This window comes from Rousettus aegyptiacus, unplaced genomic scaffold (genome assembly GCF_014176215.1).
Source record: "Rousettus aegyptiacus isolate mRouAeg1 unplaced genomic scaffold, mRouAeg1.p scaffold_m13_p_1, whole genome shotgun sequence".
NCBI classification, from domain to species: Eukaryota; Metazoa; Chordata; class Mammalia; order Chiroptera; family Pteropodidae; genus Rousettus; species Rousettus aegyptiacus.
The window spans coordinates 180959746-180976275 of NW_023416284.1; the positions used below are offsets into that span (position 1 = coordinate 180959746).

General features: G+C 49.3%; 1 protein-coding gene across 2 annotated transcripts in view; it reads right to left on the reverse strand.

Annotated features, from left to right (window-relative positions):
- The window catches only part of LOC107514735 (solute carrier family 22 member 2), a 29301-nt gene extending 15273 nt beyond the window's left edge, over nucleotides 1-14028 (reverse strand). For both annotated transcript variants that reach the window (XM_016152736.2, XM_016152737.2), the window contains exons 1-5: nucleotides 13563-14028; nucleotides 11882-11985; nucleotides 6466-6620; nucleotides 4251-4419; nucleotides 89-203 (exon numbers count right to left, since the gene is read on the reverse strand). In XM_016152736.2, coding sequence (XP_016008222.2) covers nucleotides 89-203; nucleotides 4251-4419; nucleotides 6466-6620; nucleotides 11882-11985; nucleotides 13563-13973 — 954 coding nt within the window. In that variant the 5' untranslated portion in view covers nucleotides 13974-14028. The remainder of the gene's footprint in view (nucleotides 1-88; nucleotides 204-4250; nucleotides 4420-6465; nucleotides 6621-11881; nucleotides 11986-13562) is intronic.
- Nucleotides 14029-16530: the final 2502 nt, after the last annotated feature.

The following is a 16530-nucleotide window of genomic DNA, read 5'->3' on the forward strand; positions in this document are numbered from 1 at the left end:
TGCATACGGCGGCCGCCTCTGGGTAGAGCGTGGTTTGCCCACACCTCCCCTTTCCCCTGCTCCCTGGCTTGGTGCCGCGCGGGCTCACCTGCAGGGCGGCGGGCAGAGACGTTCCGTTTTTCTTTGCAATGTGCTTGATGACCTTCACGGCCTTGGCGTTTTTATTCTGGGAGATTAGCCACCTCGGCGACTCAGGAACGCACCTAGGGTACGACACAGATGTCATCAGCGCCGCGAAGTGGGGCGGGGGGAGGGGTATCTTATTGAACCCCTGCCCCGCCCGCAGCCATCATCAGCTTTCTTGGAGGGATGTCGCCAAGGCAGGTGCGGGTGGCCTTCCAGGGCTGCACAGCTGAGGATACCACTACCAGGAAGAACATGCAGCCTGCCGGACGGCGGAGGGTATTTGCGAATCATGTGTCTGACGAGAGGTTACCGTCCAGAATATATAGAGAGCTTATATAACTGAATGGGGGAAAAAAAAATCCCATTTAAAATATGAACAAAGAATCTGGATAGACATTTTCTTTTCCCCCAAAGAAGGTATACGAATGGCAGATAGGTGCATGAAAACATCGCCAATCAATATTACTAATCGTTAGGAACATGCAAATCAAAACCACAATGAGATATCACCTCACGCCTGTCAGAATGACTATCATCAAAAAGACAAAAAAAAAAAAGCAAAATTTTGTTGGTGAGCATGTGGAGGAAAGACAACCCTTGTGCACTGTAGGTGAGAATATAAATTGGGATAGCCACCGTGTAAAACAGTATGGAAATTCCTCAAATAAATTAAAAACAGAACTGTAATATGACCCAGCAATGCCATCGCTGGGTACTTATCTAAAGAAAACAAAAACACTAACTCAAAAGATATGTGCATCCTCACGTCCACTGCAGCATCGTTTATAATGGCCAGAACGTGGAAACACCCTGTATCCACTGATGAATGGATAAAGAAAATGTGAAATATATATACATAATATCGCATTATTATTTGGCCATAAAAAAGAAGAAAACTTTGGCATTTTCGACACCATGGATAGACCTCGAGGGACATTCTGCTAAGTGAACTAAGTAAGACAGAAAGACAAAGGCAGTATCATTTCACTTGTATGTGGAACCTACATTATAAAAGCCAAAGTCATAGATACAAAGGGACAGATTGGTGGGTGCCAGAGGCGGGGGATGGAGGGGGCGGGGGCGGGGGAGGCGTCATAAAGTACAAGCTTCCACTTATAAAATAAACACGTCCTGGGGACGTACTGCTCGGCGTGGTGACCTGCGGTGACCGTAGTTGCCAATTTATTTTGAATATTTGAAAATCGCTAGGGAGTAGATCTTGAAAGACCTCACCAAAAGAAAACATTTTTGTAAAATTGTGCAAGGGAATGCGTGATTCTTTCCTCCTCCGAATGCTGAGTTCCACTCGGCCCTGTGCAGGAAGCTGCTGCTGCTGGTCCCCTCTCGAGAGAGGTCCTGGAAGCAAACCGCAAACCTCAAAGCAGGTACAGCTGAACCGCACCCCCCGCCCCCGCTACCGCCACCGTCTGTGCTGCGGGGCGGGCAGGCGGGTCCCCTCAGGTGGTATCACCTCAGGTGATGCTAACTGTGAAAACTGACAGGGCAGAGGTGTGCACGTGGGAGTATGCAGACAGCCACCGTGGGGGAGTGAGCATTTTCCATGGATGTTATTCCGAGAGCTGATTTCTTAAAGGGATGAGCTCAGCGTAGAGCTCGGATGGTGGGAGGACTGACAAGCCAGACTGCACAGATTGAGCTTGACCTCGTGGGACAAAGGGACCCCCGTTGGGGTCATCACTCAGGGCCGGTTGAGTCGCTCTGAGAGGCGGGGCTCAAGAGGAACTCGGGGCGAACGTTTTTGTGGGGGTGTGATGGCGAGAGGGGTCGAGGACAGCTCTTCAGCTAAGAGTGACGTCAAGGACAGATGTGTGGTGCGCTCAGTGGCCTGCAATCCACAGCTCACGGCCCGGGTCCTCTCTGCCGTGAGGTTGCAGGGAGCGATTTCTAGGTCGTGCGTGGCTGGTGCGTTCAGCTCTGGCTGCCTACACTTGGAGGAGGCAGAGTCAGTTTGGCCTGAGCTGAAGGGCCAAGAAGACGAAGGACTTGGGAACCAGGCCGGAGGAGGCAGTGCCGGAAATGGAGAGCGTGGAGGGCCTCTGTGAGGCATATCCAAACAGCTAACGAAATGACTGGTAGAATAGAAATTAACGTTTTGAAGCTCTAGGTGCAGAATTAGGAACAACGGGTAAACGTGACAGGAATGTAAACTCTGGCTCGATGAACAGTCTTGAACCTGAACTTTGGGTTCGGCAGTTAAATGATTTGCTCGCTGTAAAGCAAGCGCCCTCCATGACAGGGCTCAGTGGAAGCTGGCAATCATCGACTGGGGGTGCTGCTATGGTCCCCAGGCCCTGCGCAGGAAGCTGGGCAGGTGGGCCTCTAACGTCACCTGACCTCGAAGAGTGACAGCCCAACGGGACGCACAGTCAGGTCGTGCAATGTCCAGTGGACAGCCGATACCAATAAGCAGTGAGACGTGAGGGGTACAGGGATGTGCGCGCACGGCCATCGAGCGGGGGACAGAGGCCCCGCCTGGGCGGGCCGACCGGGGGCGGCGAGGCTTGCACGGGGTCCCCGCTCCCGCCCATTTTCCCTGAGTGATCTCGTCCATCCCCATAGTGACAGCAGAGATATGAGCTTCGCCTGCATTTCCGACCCTTCGGTGTGTCTGCCCCTGGATCTCTGCATGTCGATGTCCTTCCGGCACCTAACGGTCCTCGTGTCGGACACTCACCGCATCTCTCTCCTTCCACACCCACCTCTCCTTCTGCGCTCCCCATCTCTCTGAACGATGTCCCCGCCAGCACGCGGACACACCGCCTAGGCGCTGGGCATCGGCACCTTCTCCCCTGAACGTCCTCACTCAGTCTATCCCCGAGCTCCCTCACTGCCACCTTATTAATACCGTTTGTAATTTTTTCCTTTTCATCCCCGCAACTTCTGTCGTAATTCGGGCCCTCGTCCTCTCTTGCAAGGATTATAGCAATAGTTTCTCGCCTGATCCCCTTGTCTCCATTCTTCCGCCAAAACTCCTGTTTTCTACTCTGCATCTTGAGTGATCTTTTGAGAGTATTGCCCCATCATGGAGCTGGTAGAATTATAAGTCAATTTGATGTGATTCTATGGGGCGACGGTGGCAGGAAGAAGTGCTTCAGAGGTGGTCAGGGCTTGGCTAACCGGTGGGCCTTTCCATTACGCGAAAGCATTAGGCCTATATTCCGGGGGGAACAGAACTAACGAAAGACTTTTAAGCTGGAGAGTAACATGTGCAACCGGATGTTTAAAAGGCAGCGAGAAGCATGGGTCAGAGGCCGGTGAAGCGAATGCCGAAGACCCCAGTTCTGAATCTATCGCGGCGATCAAGGCGAGAAACTGTGAAATCCTAACGGGAACAGGAAAGAAGGGGGTGGGTCAGAGACGGAAAGGGGGCAGAAGCGGGTCTAGGAGGGGGCTAAGGGCCACTCTCTCGCAGAAGAAACAGGCTTCCTGGGAAGGCCGAGATGTTTCATTCTTAGGCAACCGTGGGAAGAACGGGAGGACGCGTCCAGAAAGGAGACACGTGGGTTTGTTGCATGGGAGAGAGATTTGGCGGATAAGCCGCCATCCCTTTTGTGTTATTTCGGGTAACCCCTCGTCGGGAGTTTTGATAGCTTCTGTTCTTTCCGTTGCCTTCCGTGTTGACGACGGGTAGGGCGATACCCACCGTCCACGTCCCCCGGGAGCCACGACTGGCCCGCGTGGTCGGCGCGGGGCGCCACGTTGGCTTTATTCGAGACACGGACCGCCGCGACTGGCCGGGGGTGTCTGCCTCGGGAACGGGTGGCGGGGCGCGCCATGGTGCGGATCAGCACAGCAACACTGTCGGTCTCTTCGAAGGGTGTCACAGCCACTGGGAGCCAGTCGAGACACCACGTAAATCATGTCAAAGCGAAAGATCAAGGTACATAACTCGAAAGCTGAAAGTGAAGGGACGTTCGATTTCCGGAGCGGGGCAGGGGGCAGGTTGACGCCCTTCGGTTTGATCCCTGAGACATGGACCTGAGTTTCCTCCGAAACAGAAGAGCGAATGAAGACAGTCTTAGGGCGCAGAAGGGTGGCGTGCATCAGGGAAGACAGAAACGAGATAGTTCACTTTGTTTCCTTTTCGCTCCAAACGGACTTACCAATAGTAGAGCAAGAAGCAGAAGCTGGGCAGAGTGACGGTGAGCTGCAGCCACCTCCAGTCGGGAATGGCGTAGGCCACGCCCGCGAGCACCAGGAGCCCCACCGTGAACGCCATTTGGTACAGGATCCCCACTGTTTTCCGGTGGCTCAGCCCGACGAACTCTGTAACTGCAGAGGGAAGGCACGGATCAGCTCAGCGGGAGTCAGTGCCACAGGGAGCTGAATGTCCAGCTACGGGAAAACTAGAATGCCGACCTAAAAAAAGGTAGTCCAAATTCTAGAATTTTCTGTACGGCGCTCAGAAAATTTAAAAACGTTCTTTGGGGCCTACTTTGCTGTTGTGTTAATGTAAACTCTTATAATCCCACAGTAGATGGAGGGAAAGGCCTGCCGCCATGAGCAAAACGTTCGATTGATAGAATGATTTCAAGGACAGATGCAATCGTATTTCAGATGCATGTAAAATTTTGACCTAGAGTAATAAGGCAGTGATCATGTAAGACCTGAATAAATGAATCAGACTTTAAATTTAGATGGTTGGTGATTTTTTTTTCTTTTTGTAAATAAATACCTCAATATGACTTGTTTTTCTTCCATGAATTAAGCATTTTCTTGGCAATCCTGTTCACATGTGTAAATGGTTTAAAAACCCAGCAGTGAATTTCAAGCTGATTGGAGTCAGCTAGCACTGGCTTCAAAAATGGATAGTTAAATTTTGTAGAATTTTGCAAGCTGGTTGCTAAACCCACTGGTATCTTAAAATCTGTCATGGTGGGAGACTTTACAACTTGCAAACTGGAAAACACTATAAATCGGGGTTTTTATTTTCCAACAGCCAGTTTATGGGCACATGGTATAATAATCGGCGTTAACCCATCCCACGACACCATGGCAGATGGGTGAAGTCTATGGTACGCGAATTTAGGGAAAGTTAAATTTTCTATCACAAACATACTAGAATTGAAATTTCAGGTATTCTGTGAGCCACAGAGTTTTTTGTTTTAAAACTTCGGCGATCGCGTTAAGGACTTCAACCACCTGTAAGCCAAGTAGACATACATCCTAATAACGTTTCTGTCAACGACTGTGAATTATCCAGAAGTGTTTTTAAAACAGAGTTAAACGAAATTGTTCAAGAGCTCAGTAAACAGAAAAGTCTGTCTTTCAGAGCGGTGGGTGGATGGCTCCGAGGGCAGTGGGAAGGGAAGATGCCCAATGCCAAGGGTACCCCAGGGCCTGGAACAGAAATGAATGGGAGAGGCCGAAATTAACTATTGCTGAAATGTAAATTTCTACAGCAGAGTTCTACATAGCATGTACTCTAGAAGCCAAATTACTGATCGAAGACTTGCGTACATCGATTCCTTCGCCGACCAAGACCAAACATTGTTAGGGGCACGGGATGGTATTAAACACCAACTTCTCTTTATCTCACGGAATCCCCCTAATTGGCTTGGCGGGTAACTTTTTTAAGTGAGCATATCCTAGTTCTCTGTATGCAGCGAGAGCTTTATTATTATATTGCAATTTCAAAGTGTTCCTCTCTCTGTGTGTGGCCGCTGTTTGAATATAGCCAAAGGGAAAGTAATGATGGAGTTAGTCCCCAGGATCTAATTCTAGTGGTGATTTTTCTTAATATTGCTTTAAAGATGCTATGCTGTGAGAGTTCAAATATTCTCCTGTACTCCATGGAGCTGAAGTCTCACTCTGGCCACTAATGAGTAGGATGTGACTGGTCCTCCAAATGGCTTAGAAACCTAGATTGACGACAGCACTCATATTCTCATTTTCTTCGTGTATAAATTGAGGATAACTATGGCTTACTAAATGGATTTATGCAAAGTATTAGAGTCCTTTGTAAACTCAATATATCTCTCATCATTGAATTTTATTTATGTACAGGCCTGGTAGGCTAGATTTTTCCCTAAATGTAACACCCCACGGAACAGAAAACACAAATTCTTAAGGCGTTATATAAGGCTCTGGATGGCAAACGTTGACCCTCATTTCTGACTTCATTGTTTTCTCTATAGAGGAATGCAGAATGAGTTGCTTGAAAAGATTTTTAGACATTCTTTTGATACAGAGAAAAAAAAATCTCTCGACACTGTCTCGAAGCTGAGTTCGTTTTCCCTCACGGCGACCCCCCACCTGACTAGTATTTTGGCAGTAATGACCCTTCGCTCTCCCAGCTGCAAGCACAAGCATTCTTACTCAGGATGTAGCCTATTAACCAGCCTGCCTTGCTGACCAGGCCTTGGATCAAGCGAAAGATCAACATCCATGTGTAGGTTGGGGAAACGGCCATGAGAACTCCAGATGTAGCGTTTATGAGGATCGTCGCCAAGAGGCAGAGCTTCCGGCCAAACCTGCAAGGAGAGAAACAAGGAGAGCGACGACTGTTAGGTTAGACGCGTGAGGGTTGTAGGTAACTCAGGGAAGGATGGAAATCGAAAGTGGAGGTCGACTCTGAACTAGGGACATTCGAGAGGCACGGGTTAACACGCCCCGAGAGAGTCCGACTTCCGAGCGGTTCGTTCTAGATTTTCACCAGTGCGCTACGTATGTTGTAAGCACAATAGCCCCGTTCGTCCTGGGACTAGAGCACCATCTGTCTGGTACGGGGGAGAGGGTGATTCTTCCAGGTCGCCCAGTGCTGAATGCCCTAGGGGCCCCTCTATGACCACATGTGCGGGGACTTTTGCACAACCAGGAGTTCTCCCTTTAGAGAAAACAAAATTCAGCGTCCGGGGCACTGCGTCGCTCATTTTCAACACCGCGTTTGGACTCTGCGATACTTGCACGTCTCCACGAACAGCCCTTTGTGCCTTGCTGTCCGTCAGTCATGTCACGTAGGGCCTTCGTTATGGCGTCCCCCAGAAGGACAGCTTCCACACAATTTTCTGCGAGAGACTCAGGTTTCATCAGCGTGGGAACGCGGAGAGCGTCTCAGGACACAGAGCAGAGGAACACGTGGAAAACCGGCTTGAACGAGTCTTACCGCTTGCTGTGGTGTTGGGTGAGTTGTTCAACCTTTTTCAAGTTCTGCGTCTGGAGGAGACCTATCCGACCCAGTTGACGAGGGGATCGAGTGAGGTACTCTGTGTAAACAGCTTGGCACAAGCCCTCATTCTCCCTTCCCTTCCTCGTCACCCCCCCCACACACACACACACTCACACTCACACACACACACACACACACACACACACACACACACACACACACACACTTCCTTCTGTTTGCAAAGCTGGCTCTGGGCGAGTTGAGTTGGAGCGCGCTACGAAATCTTTACATTTTCATTAGGATCTCCTGGTTCCGTTCTAAAAGACGGCCTGATCGGCTGTGAGCGGATAATTAAAAATTCTTCTCGGAGAGCAATGTTTTATTTAATCTTTTTTTACTTCAAACCAAATCGTCAGTGTTTTGCGTCCTCAGCATTGCACCTTCATTGGTGGCGAGATGGTTTGTGAAAGCTGCTCTTCTATTTTTGTATTATTAAACATTAAAACGGTTTTTTTTTTCAATGACCGTTGACCCTTTGTATTGTATTAGTTTCAGGTGTACAGCACAGTGGTTAGACATTTACACAACTCGTGAAGTGATTCCCCGGGTAAGTCTAGTGCCCACCTGACACCATATGTAATTATTACAATATTGTCGACTCTGTTCCCCATTCTGTACTTTACACTCCCGTGACTATTTTGTAACTACTAATTTGCACTTCTTAATCCTTTCCCCCTTTTCACCCAGCCCCCCAACTCCCCTCCATCTGGCAACCACCAGTTTTAGACAACTTTGTTCTAGTGACCCTTTCAATGGTAACTGACCATTTGAAAATAACCCACAGCATCGCTGATAATTATTTGGGATATTAATGCTTTAAATATGAAATTTAATAATCAAGCACTCTGATCAGTAACGAATGTAAACGGTTAAACTTCTAAAAACCCTGTTTTGACCGCGTTGTTTCTTAATGCTCAGTTGCTCTTTCCACATAATAAATATATACCTTGTTGCTTTTAATCAGAGCCTTCCAAAGCCACATCAAAATGTAACTTTTAGCCTTTCTTCCCACATTCTTCTACGCAAACCCCTTCCTTTACCCTAGAGGGTTTATGAATGTGTGCTCAATTGATAATTCTTCAGCTTCCAAAGCTGACTTGGGCATGGCATAAAACATCGGTCACGCTCCTGCAGACGGACAAAATCCTGTGACCGATGAGAGGGGGCGAGTCACCATCTGAAAGTCAGAGTGTAAAAACCTTCCGAAAATCAAATCTGTGACGTAGAAAGGCCTCACTGGAAGATGTGTTCCAAGAATGAGATGCTACGAAGAAGAATAAGGCACGGCTTGGAGGAGTTTTAGAGATCTAGAAGAGTGGCTTGAGGTTTTCTCCCCCCGCACAGAACCCCGTAAGTGGTGACATGGAAACAAAGAGGTACAACAGAGAGGTGGGTGGGCTCCGATACCGCTGGCTTCTTAAGTCCCCAAGCTACTCGCCACACAGAATGTGACCCAGGGCTGTGAATCTCTCCTAGGAATGGCAAGACATGCAGACTCTCAGGTCCCCTCCAGATCCACTGGGTCAGAATCAGAATTCTAACAAGGTTCACATGCGCGTCAACACTGGGGGAGGCCTGCTTTCCTTTCGTTGAGCTTTGGTGCCTTCATCTGCAAACTGGGGATAACGAATCCCCTTCTGCAGGCTGTTAGGATCGTAACTGAAATGTAACACACGAGGATGCCCCATACAGTGACTGGGACATGGTGTGTAGCGAAGAGCTTGACTTAGAAGCTTCCACATAGTTGGGTAAGTTTGACCGTGACTCCCTGGGACTCAATCCTGCTCTGATCTATCTACTTCCCCCGTGAAATCCAGCCTGTGTGGTGCCGGCTCTCAAGATCTGGTTTATTAGATTTTCAGAAAATGTGGGAGCTCATTGTTAAACACAGCCATTATTAAAAATTAAATTATGCGCTTATGATTAAATAAATTATATTAAAAGCAAGTGTAATAAATATTCGAAACTTAATTTTTTTCACGTGTTTGACCATTATGAGGTTATTTACTCCTATCTATTGTCTGTATGGTGAGAATACCATATGATAGTGCATATTTCTAGCCAACTCTGTTCGGCGACCTACTTTAGTAGCTTACAACGGACCATAGTGGGAGTATTTACACGATGGAAATCAGTAAATGCTACAAATTGAGGCTTGTTGTCAAACATTTACAGCATGCCACTAAATATAGCACTTATAATTACTGATCATTAGAGTAAAAAATCTGGAATTGGTGAGAGATTTCTTTTTTGGGTCAGGTGGTACTCAAAATCATTCTTTAGGAGGTTATAGGTGATGAAATAAATTAGATATCTAATAAACAATTTATTTTCAAATTCGCTAACGTGTATGTTCTTGGTCTCTACCCTTCCCTCCTTCCTTCTTCCTTCCTTCCTTCCTTCCTTCCTTCCATTTGCAAAGCCGACCTTCAGAAATTTGACTTGGTATAAGATTCAGTATTCTTATTTACAACGTTTTCCTAATTTCCTTCTGGTTTTCAATTAAAAGACATCCCAATCAGCTGTTAGTTTGTATTTTTAAAATTCTTCAGAGAAGACAATCTATTTTATTTACTGTTTTTTTTTTAATTTGTAGCATAAAATGAGTTTCCATGAGATTCTTATATAAAATCTGAAAACCGTTCAGGGATAGCATTAATTATGCGAACGACAATTGCCTTTTTTTTTTTTCTTTTAATGCTACGGTGGTTATCTTTTGCTCACTCCCACAAGTATGTACAAATAGAACGGGGGGGGGGCAGGGCACTGACCAACGGAACTTCAGACAGTGTGAGAAAAAAAAAATCCAGCGACATGGACACACACAGCTTTTTTGGGAGGAATAATGAGCAATCAACTTTACAGGGGAGATTTAAACGATGTGGGCGAAATAATGAGGTCATCCAAGAAGGTGGATAATTGACGGGATGATGAGTGAGGAAGGCACTGTCACTGGAGGGCTGTAACCTGACACCCACTCTTTGAGCTGAGATGAGAATAATTAACTCCTTCGTTTGTTTAACCCACTTTGGGGCTCAGTCACCTACTTGCTGACTTTCTGGTCCAGGTGAATCGAGTGTCAGTATGTGCACCTTGCAGTGGAGGAGGTGAAGAGAAGCCAGTGGGACCGGATGGCCACGCACCGGAGCAAGGTGGCCTCTGGACTGCCCACTGTCGAGGTGTCTCTCCTGACTGTAGGGGTCATCTCCAAACGACTGTCCTCAGTGGTGTGGTCATAAAAATCAAGGTGAAATACCGTCCTCTTCATCTCTCAAGTTTCCCACAGAGTCCCAGGGAGAGCTTTTGAAGGGAGGCTGAACAGACCCTTATAGAAATGGCATGATGGATGGAGCTGCTTGTGGCCCAGGGTCTCAACTGTTCCCCCAGCCACCCCCCCATAGTGGGCTGGGCTGTGAAAATGCAGAGGCCTCTGGGGTATGATAGATTAAGCCATCCTTACCAAGTTTTAATCCAGCCTGACAATATAATATAATCAGAGAAAATGCTCTGTTTACATTTAATATTCTCACAGGTTTGGGTTTATCTATATCCTAGATATAGTTGGGGAGGCAATAGGCATAAAGTATATTTACTTTACCATTTATTTGCCTTTAAAATTACATATGTTTACATATCAGTAACTTACGAGGTGACTGATAATTAAAGAGAATGACACCATCCAGAATGTTGAGCGGTGCCCGTCACATGGAGAACACTCCACGGTCAGCATGAAGAGTATTGAATAATTAGCCGTGATGGCCAACTTATCCACAGTGCTCATTAAGTTAAAGCAAAGTTGTCTGTTCTTTCCCCTTTGAAGACTCCTAAAAACATCTAATTGGTCATCGACTGAGTAAAGATGCACGTGCTAAGGAACTCTCAGCACGGAGAGCCTGGGATTCTCTAATGATGGCTAATAAAAGGCATGGGGCTGGCTAGGTTAGACTGAGTCCCTGAGTGTCAGCCACCGGAGACACAGGCCTTCTGGGAGGACCATTGCTGGCCATTCCGCGTGGCGCAGCCTTTCCTTACTTCCCAGGGATGCCGACATTAGGGACATGGACAGTTACCTCTCAGTGTAAAGAGACCCATTGCCCTTTTACTGAATTCCATCCTAGGTTCCAAACCTGTAATTATACCTGGCCCCGGGCTCCAGTTCAGGAATCCTGCAGTCCCCCCAGGATACGGTGGGGATGGCAGGAGGGAGAGTGCGAGAGGCCAGTAAAGGCCAGTAGAGCCCCGAAGGCTGATGACCAGGTGGATGGCGGTGAGGCAAAGGATGGCACTCACAAAAGGGATCAAATCATCTATTACTCTTCCTTCTGACTCAAGGCTGCTGGATAGTCCTCAAGGAAACGCTGCTGCCTAATATCGAAACACTCTGTGCCCGGAGAATCAGAAAACAAAGGCATCGGTCAAGTTTCCCAAGCAGCGGCGAAAATCTAAGATTGTCAAGACAACCAAAGTCAGACCAGGCACTTGTGGTCTGTGTCTACATCCTGGACAAGGATGGCATTCAACCAGGGACAGGTGAACCCGAGTGCTTTCAGAAGCCATGGCACCCACCTGTCTGCCGTGTAGCCGATACCCACAGACCCGATAAAAAATCCTAGGTTCACAGCTGACTGAAACAGATCCAGCATCCAGGAGTTGGCGCACACTAGGTTAAACTGCCGAGGGGCAGAGTCAGGAGAGAAAGAAAACAAAGTCCTGTTAGATACACCTTGGCCCAGGGAACTTGTTAAGCATCCCTTGGGGCTGAAAGGCAACAATCTCACCGCTTTTTCACCATTACATTACTTTTCTCTATCCCACGGAAAGATCTGTTCCACTATCGACTTCGCATTCCATCCGACAGTATGTCATTAGGCTAAACTATTGTTAGCTGAATCAGCTGAAATTGGGTAATTACTCCACATACGCACGACATCATTTCCTTTCTAATTTTAAGTCACAGAAGCAAATAGCTGTGCGGACAGGATGCAGGTCTTCCTGCCCGGGGAAGTGGGCTGCTCGGAGCCTTTCTGCTCTCTTTAATAGCTGGGGATTAGGAGAGTCTCGCTAGGGCTGTTACATTTGCGGTCATTTGGAACAAGAGGCAGCGTCCAAGGAGGAACAGGTGCTGGCTGGGAAGTCAGGAGATCTGGTTTCTAGGGCTGACTGCTGGCTCTCTCACGCTATGGCCTTGAACAAAAGTTTTCTCTGCTCTGGGCCTCAGTTTCCTTACCTCTGTATGCTGTAAGCCTCTTAAAGTTGTGTGGTGTTAAATCTGTGATCTCCCACATTTCATGTAACCGTTAGACCAGAGGTCCCCAAACTTTTTGACTCCAGGGACCACTGCTCCTATGAGACTCTAATGCCTGATGGTCTGAGGCGGAGCTGAGGCGGTGATGCTGGCGCTGGGGAGCGGCCGCAGATGCAGATGAAGCTTCGCTCACTCGCCTGCCGCTCACCTCCTGCCGTGCGGCCCAGTTCCTGAAAGGCCACGGACCAGTACTAGTTCTTGGCCTAGGGGTTGGGGACCCTTATATCAGACCACTTTAGATCATTAAAAAAAGAATCCAAGTGTTCCTCTACCTTCATGTCTGTTCACACAGCATATATTCACATTTTGCAAGCAGTCTTTTTAAACTAGACAACTAGCTTCCTCCGCATTTCCAGAGTAATTGCATTCCCGCCTTTTGCTTTGCCTGTAATAAAAGCAGGTCTGTATTTTTTCTTTATATTTAGTGACACGAACCTTCACAATTAGATGTTAATGTTGACTGTGGTTTTTAGTAATATAATCGTACACTAGCGTAAGCTCCAACCCCTAATGGTTTTATAGAAACACTCCGAGCGAATTAAATAGAGAAAAAGAGTCTTTGAAAGAAGAGCACGTCATGTCACTGCTCGGTGAACTCCACAGCTTCTTCCTTCCGCGTGTCGGGAGACGGGGGTGGGCTGGGGGGGGGGGGCTTCCAGAACAAGGAGAGGCCTGAAATTTTTCCCTTTCCTGGCATTATTTCCCGGAATTAATCATATGCTTTGGCTAGTTTCTTACTGCTGAGAGTCGCATCAATAAGAATCAATGCCTGAATCTGATCAAGTTTTAACTAATTTGCTCACGCTTTAGACACGTTTTCGTCAGAAGCTAGGGTTTTACAAGATGCTTGAGTCGAAGAGCATGCATGGGCCTTACAGGTTCTTCCTTAAGAAAAGCCATGCTATTTGCTGCTCTGTCCTTTTTAAGACCCACCTCACTCACCTCGGTCACGATGGAGGAGCCGGGCGCGTCGTACACCCAGCCGTGCTGACAGGGGCCCACGGGCAGCTGGCTCCCGTTGGCGGCCAGGCCGGCCAGCGGGTCCACGCAGCCCAGGCCGCTCTGGTTCCAGTCCACCTCGTAGCGGCGGCACTGGCGGGGGAAGGCGTCGCCCGCCGGCCCCGGGCCCGGCACGGTCCAGTTCAGCTCCTCCGCCAGGCTCCAGCCACATCGCTGGCTCAGCTCGGCCACGCCGGGGCTCAGGCAGCGGTGGTCCGGGGTAAAGGCCAGGAACACGATGCCCACGTAGACGGGGGCAAACAGCACCGAGAGCAGAGATAAGAGGAAAAACATTTGTTTCTGGAAAAAGCGAAATTCCCCTACATGCTCTAGGATGTCATCCACCGTCGGCATTGTTACGGCAGGTAGGAGAGGACTTGATGCTTTTCTCTCTGCTGCTGCAAATGACCCCGAGAGAGGCTGCAGCCAGCTCAGCACAACTCTTGATCAAAAGTCAAAGGGCGAGCATGAGTTTACTTTAGCAGGGGAGCAGGCTTCGGTGCAGAGCTGGACGCGGGCGAGGCTGAGCTCCGGCCGCCGCTCCGGCGGGGGCGTGCCCCGCTGCCCCCCCGAAACGCCCTGGGCCAGTAACAGGGCGAGATGTTGTGTTTATTGTAACATCACTCTCAGCGAGTGTGTAAGCACCTCACAGCAGCACCACAAACAATCCTTCCTCTGTCTCGCACGCGGAGAAATCTGAGTGCTTTCACGTGTCGCAGGCCGGTTAATCTTTCCCGAGTGAACTGAGTGTCCGGGGAATTGATATAGTCACACCTCGCCCCCCGCGGGCCACCCTTCCCCGCAGGTGCGCAGAGAACACACTCGCCTCGGGCTTCGCTCGCCCCGCGTAATGGGAGTCACTGTGGTGGCTGAAAAATGACTGCTGGAAATTCATTACTTGCAGGAAATTACTGTTTGACTATCGCCATAGGAACATAAGCTTTTAATTTTAGGATGTAACATGCTAATAACAAGCTTTCTGCTTCTGCACCCTCTCTTGCACACCCCACCTGTGGGTCGACAGGTAATGAATAGAAGAAAAGCAGACCTTTGTGTTTAGACAGAATGAAGAATAGGATTTGGGCCTTAAAAACCCCGTACCTCTACATCTCGGGGCTGCTTAATTTGGGGTCTGCGTGCCCCCGGCAGACCCCGCTGGCTGAATAAAGAGCGTGTTTCCTGTAACTCGCCGAGTTCTGGGGGTCCGTGTGTCTTTCGGGGGCTGGCGGCTATGACATCACCGTCCCGGGTCAGAACCGTTGTCTGCGTTCGGGGCCGTCCTACAAACCTCAGCGGGTACACCCACGGCCCGGTTTCCGTCCGGATTTAATGATTCTGCTTTTTAAAGAGCGCCGGTTCTTGCCTTGCAATCCCGAAGTGTCCTTCCCTTGACGGGCTTGTGACGAGCGACGTTCCCCACACGCGCAGGGCAGGCTGAGCGCGGGCTGGAGTGTGCTCGCTCTGCCGTCTTCCTGTCCTAGGCATTCCTGCCGGGGGGCCAGGGCTGCTCGTTAGGATGGCATGGGGCGCATGCAGATGCAAGGGAAACAGCAAGCCGACTTCCTGGAGGGCAAGGGGTCCTGGCCGCCGCGGGATGACGCCATGCAGGGGAGGCGGCCTGCGGAGAGATCTGCACTTTAAAACCCCAGAAATTTCTTCCACTTTCCTTTCTTCTCTGTCTCCTGTTGACTCGCCAGTGGGTGCACTAGCTCGGGTCAAAAGGCACTGGCTCGTGGAGTGCTCCCTCCGCCTGCAGCTGCAACTTCTTGTTTTCCTAAAAAAGTGAGAAGCGGGGTGCCCGGGGGGCCCGTCAGCCCCCGCTGCGCCTCTGCCTGGCTCACAGGAGTGCTCCGCTCGGGGGCGACAGGATGGGGGGACCTCTGCCGCTCCTGGCGCCAGTGTGTAGTTGGCTAAGCGCGTGGGTTCAGACTACAGAACCGAGAGTTTGGGGGAGCATTTCTGGCACGAAAGTTATGGTTGCAAATCTCAGCCTTGCAATTATACCCGCTCACTGGTCCATAGGACAAAACGAGACGAGTACGAACTGGATTAAATTTCTGGCTCTGCAGTGAGTCCTCGACGTTCTCCATGGGTTCTGCCCCCGCAAGCAAAACAAAGTATAATGAAACCAATTCTACCACAGGCTAAAGGAGAGTTAAGTTCCTAAGGCATCTCATCAACGTCATAATGAAATGGTGCTTAACGAAACAATGTTGTTCGAGGGCCTATCATACCTCGATTGGCCAAGGCCAAGGCCGGGAGTAGGCTGTGGTCACAACCATCGCAGGCTGACTTCGCCGCCATTCTCCTGGAGAGCTGTGGCTCATTCTGGAGCCATCTCGGAGAGCCGGAAAGATTTACGGATTGCTGATGCCCTGACCACGGCCGCACATGGCACGCGTAGGCCTGGCCATGGATTTGGAGACGCTGTCCAGTTCTTTGCCCAGGAGCTCGTTAGATGCGGGGATATTTTTCCAAAAATGAAAAGTCATTTAAAAAAAAAAGCCACGGCAGATAAATAACGTTAACCAGCAAAATCATAAGGCAATGTCGAACAAGAAATTATATCTTTAACTTCCGCTTCAAGGAAAAGGGAGTCGATGTATTTTTCGTTATTCTCCCCTCTGAGTACAACGACCTGGCAGGGTTATACTATAATTATAAGATGACCGAACAGCGGAGAGGAGGCTGCCCAGCCAGGGACCCCGAAGAGTGACGGGGTGCGGGCTTTTCTTCCTGCCGCTCGGAACCCAGGCTTGGCGCCTGGGAAGTGACAAGCCAGGAATGCCGGCGGGAGCAGACGTCGCCGGCCCGGCAAGCCTCGCTCCCTGGGGATTTCCAGGAACGAGTCGGAGCTTCTCAGTGATGCCCACGGGCGCCTCTTTATTCTTTTCCTGTAAGCATGTTATGG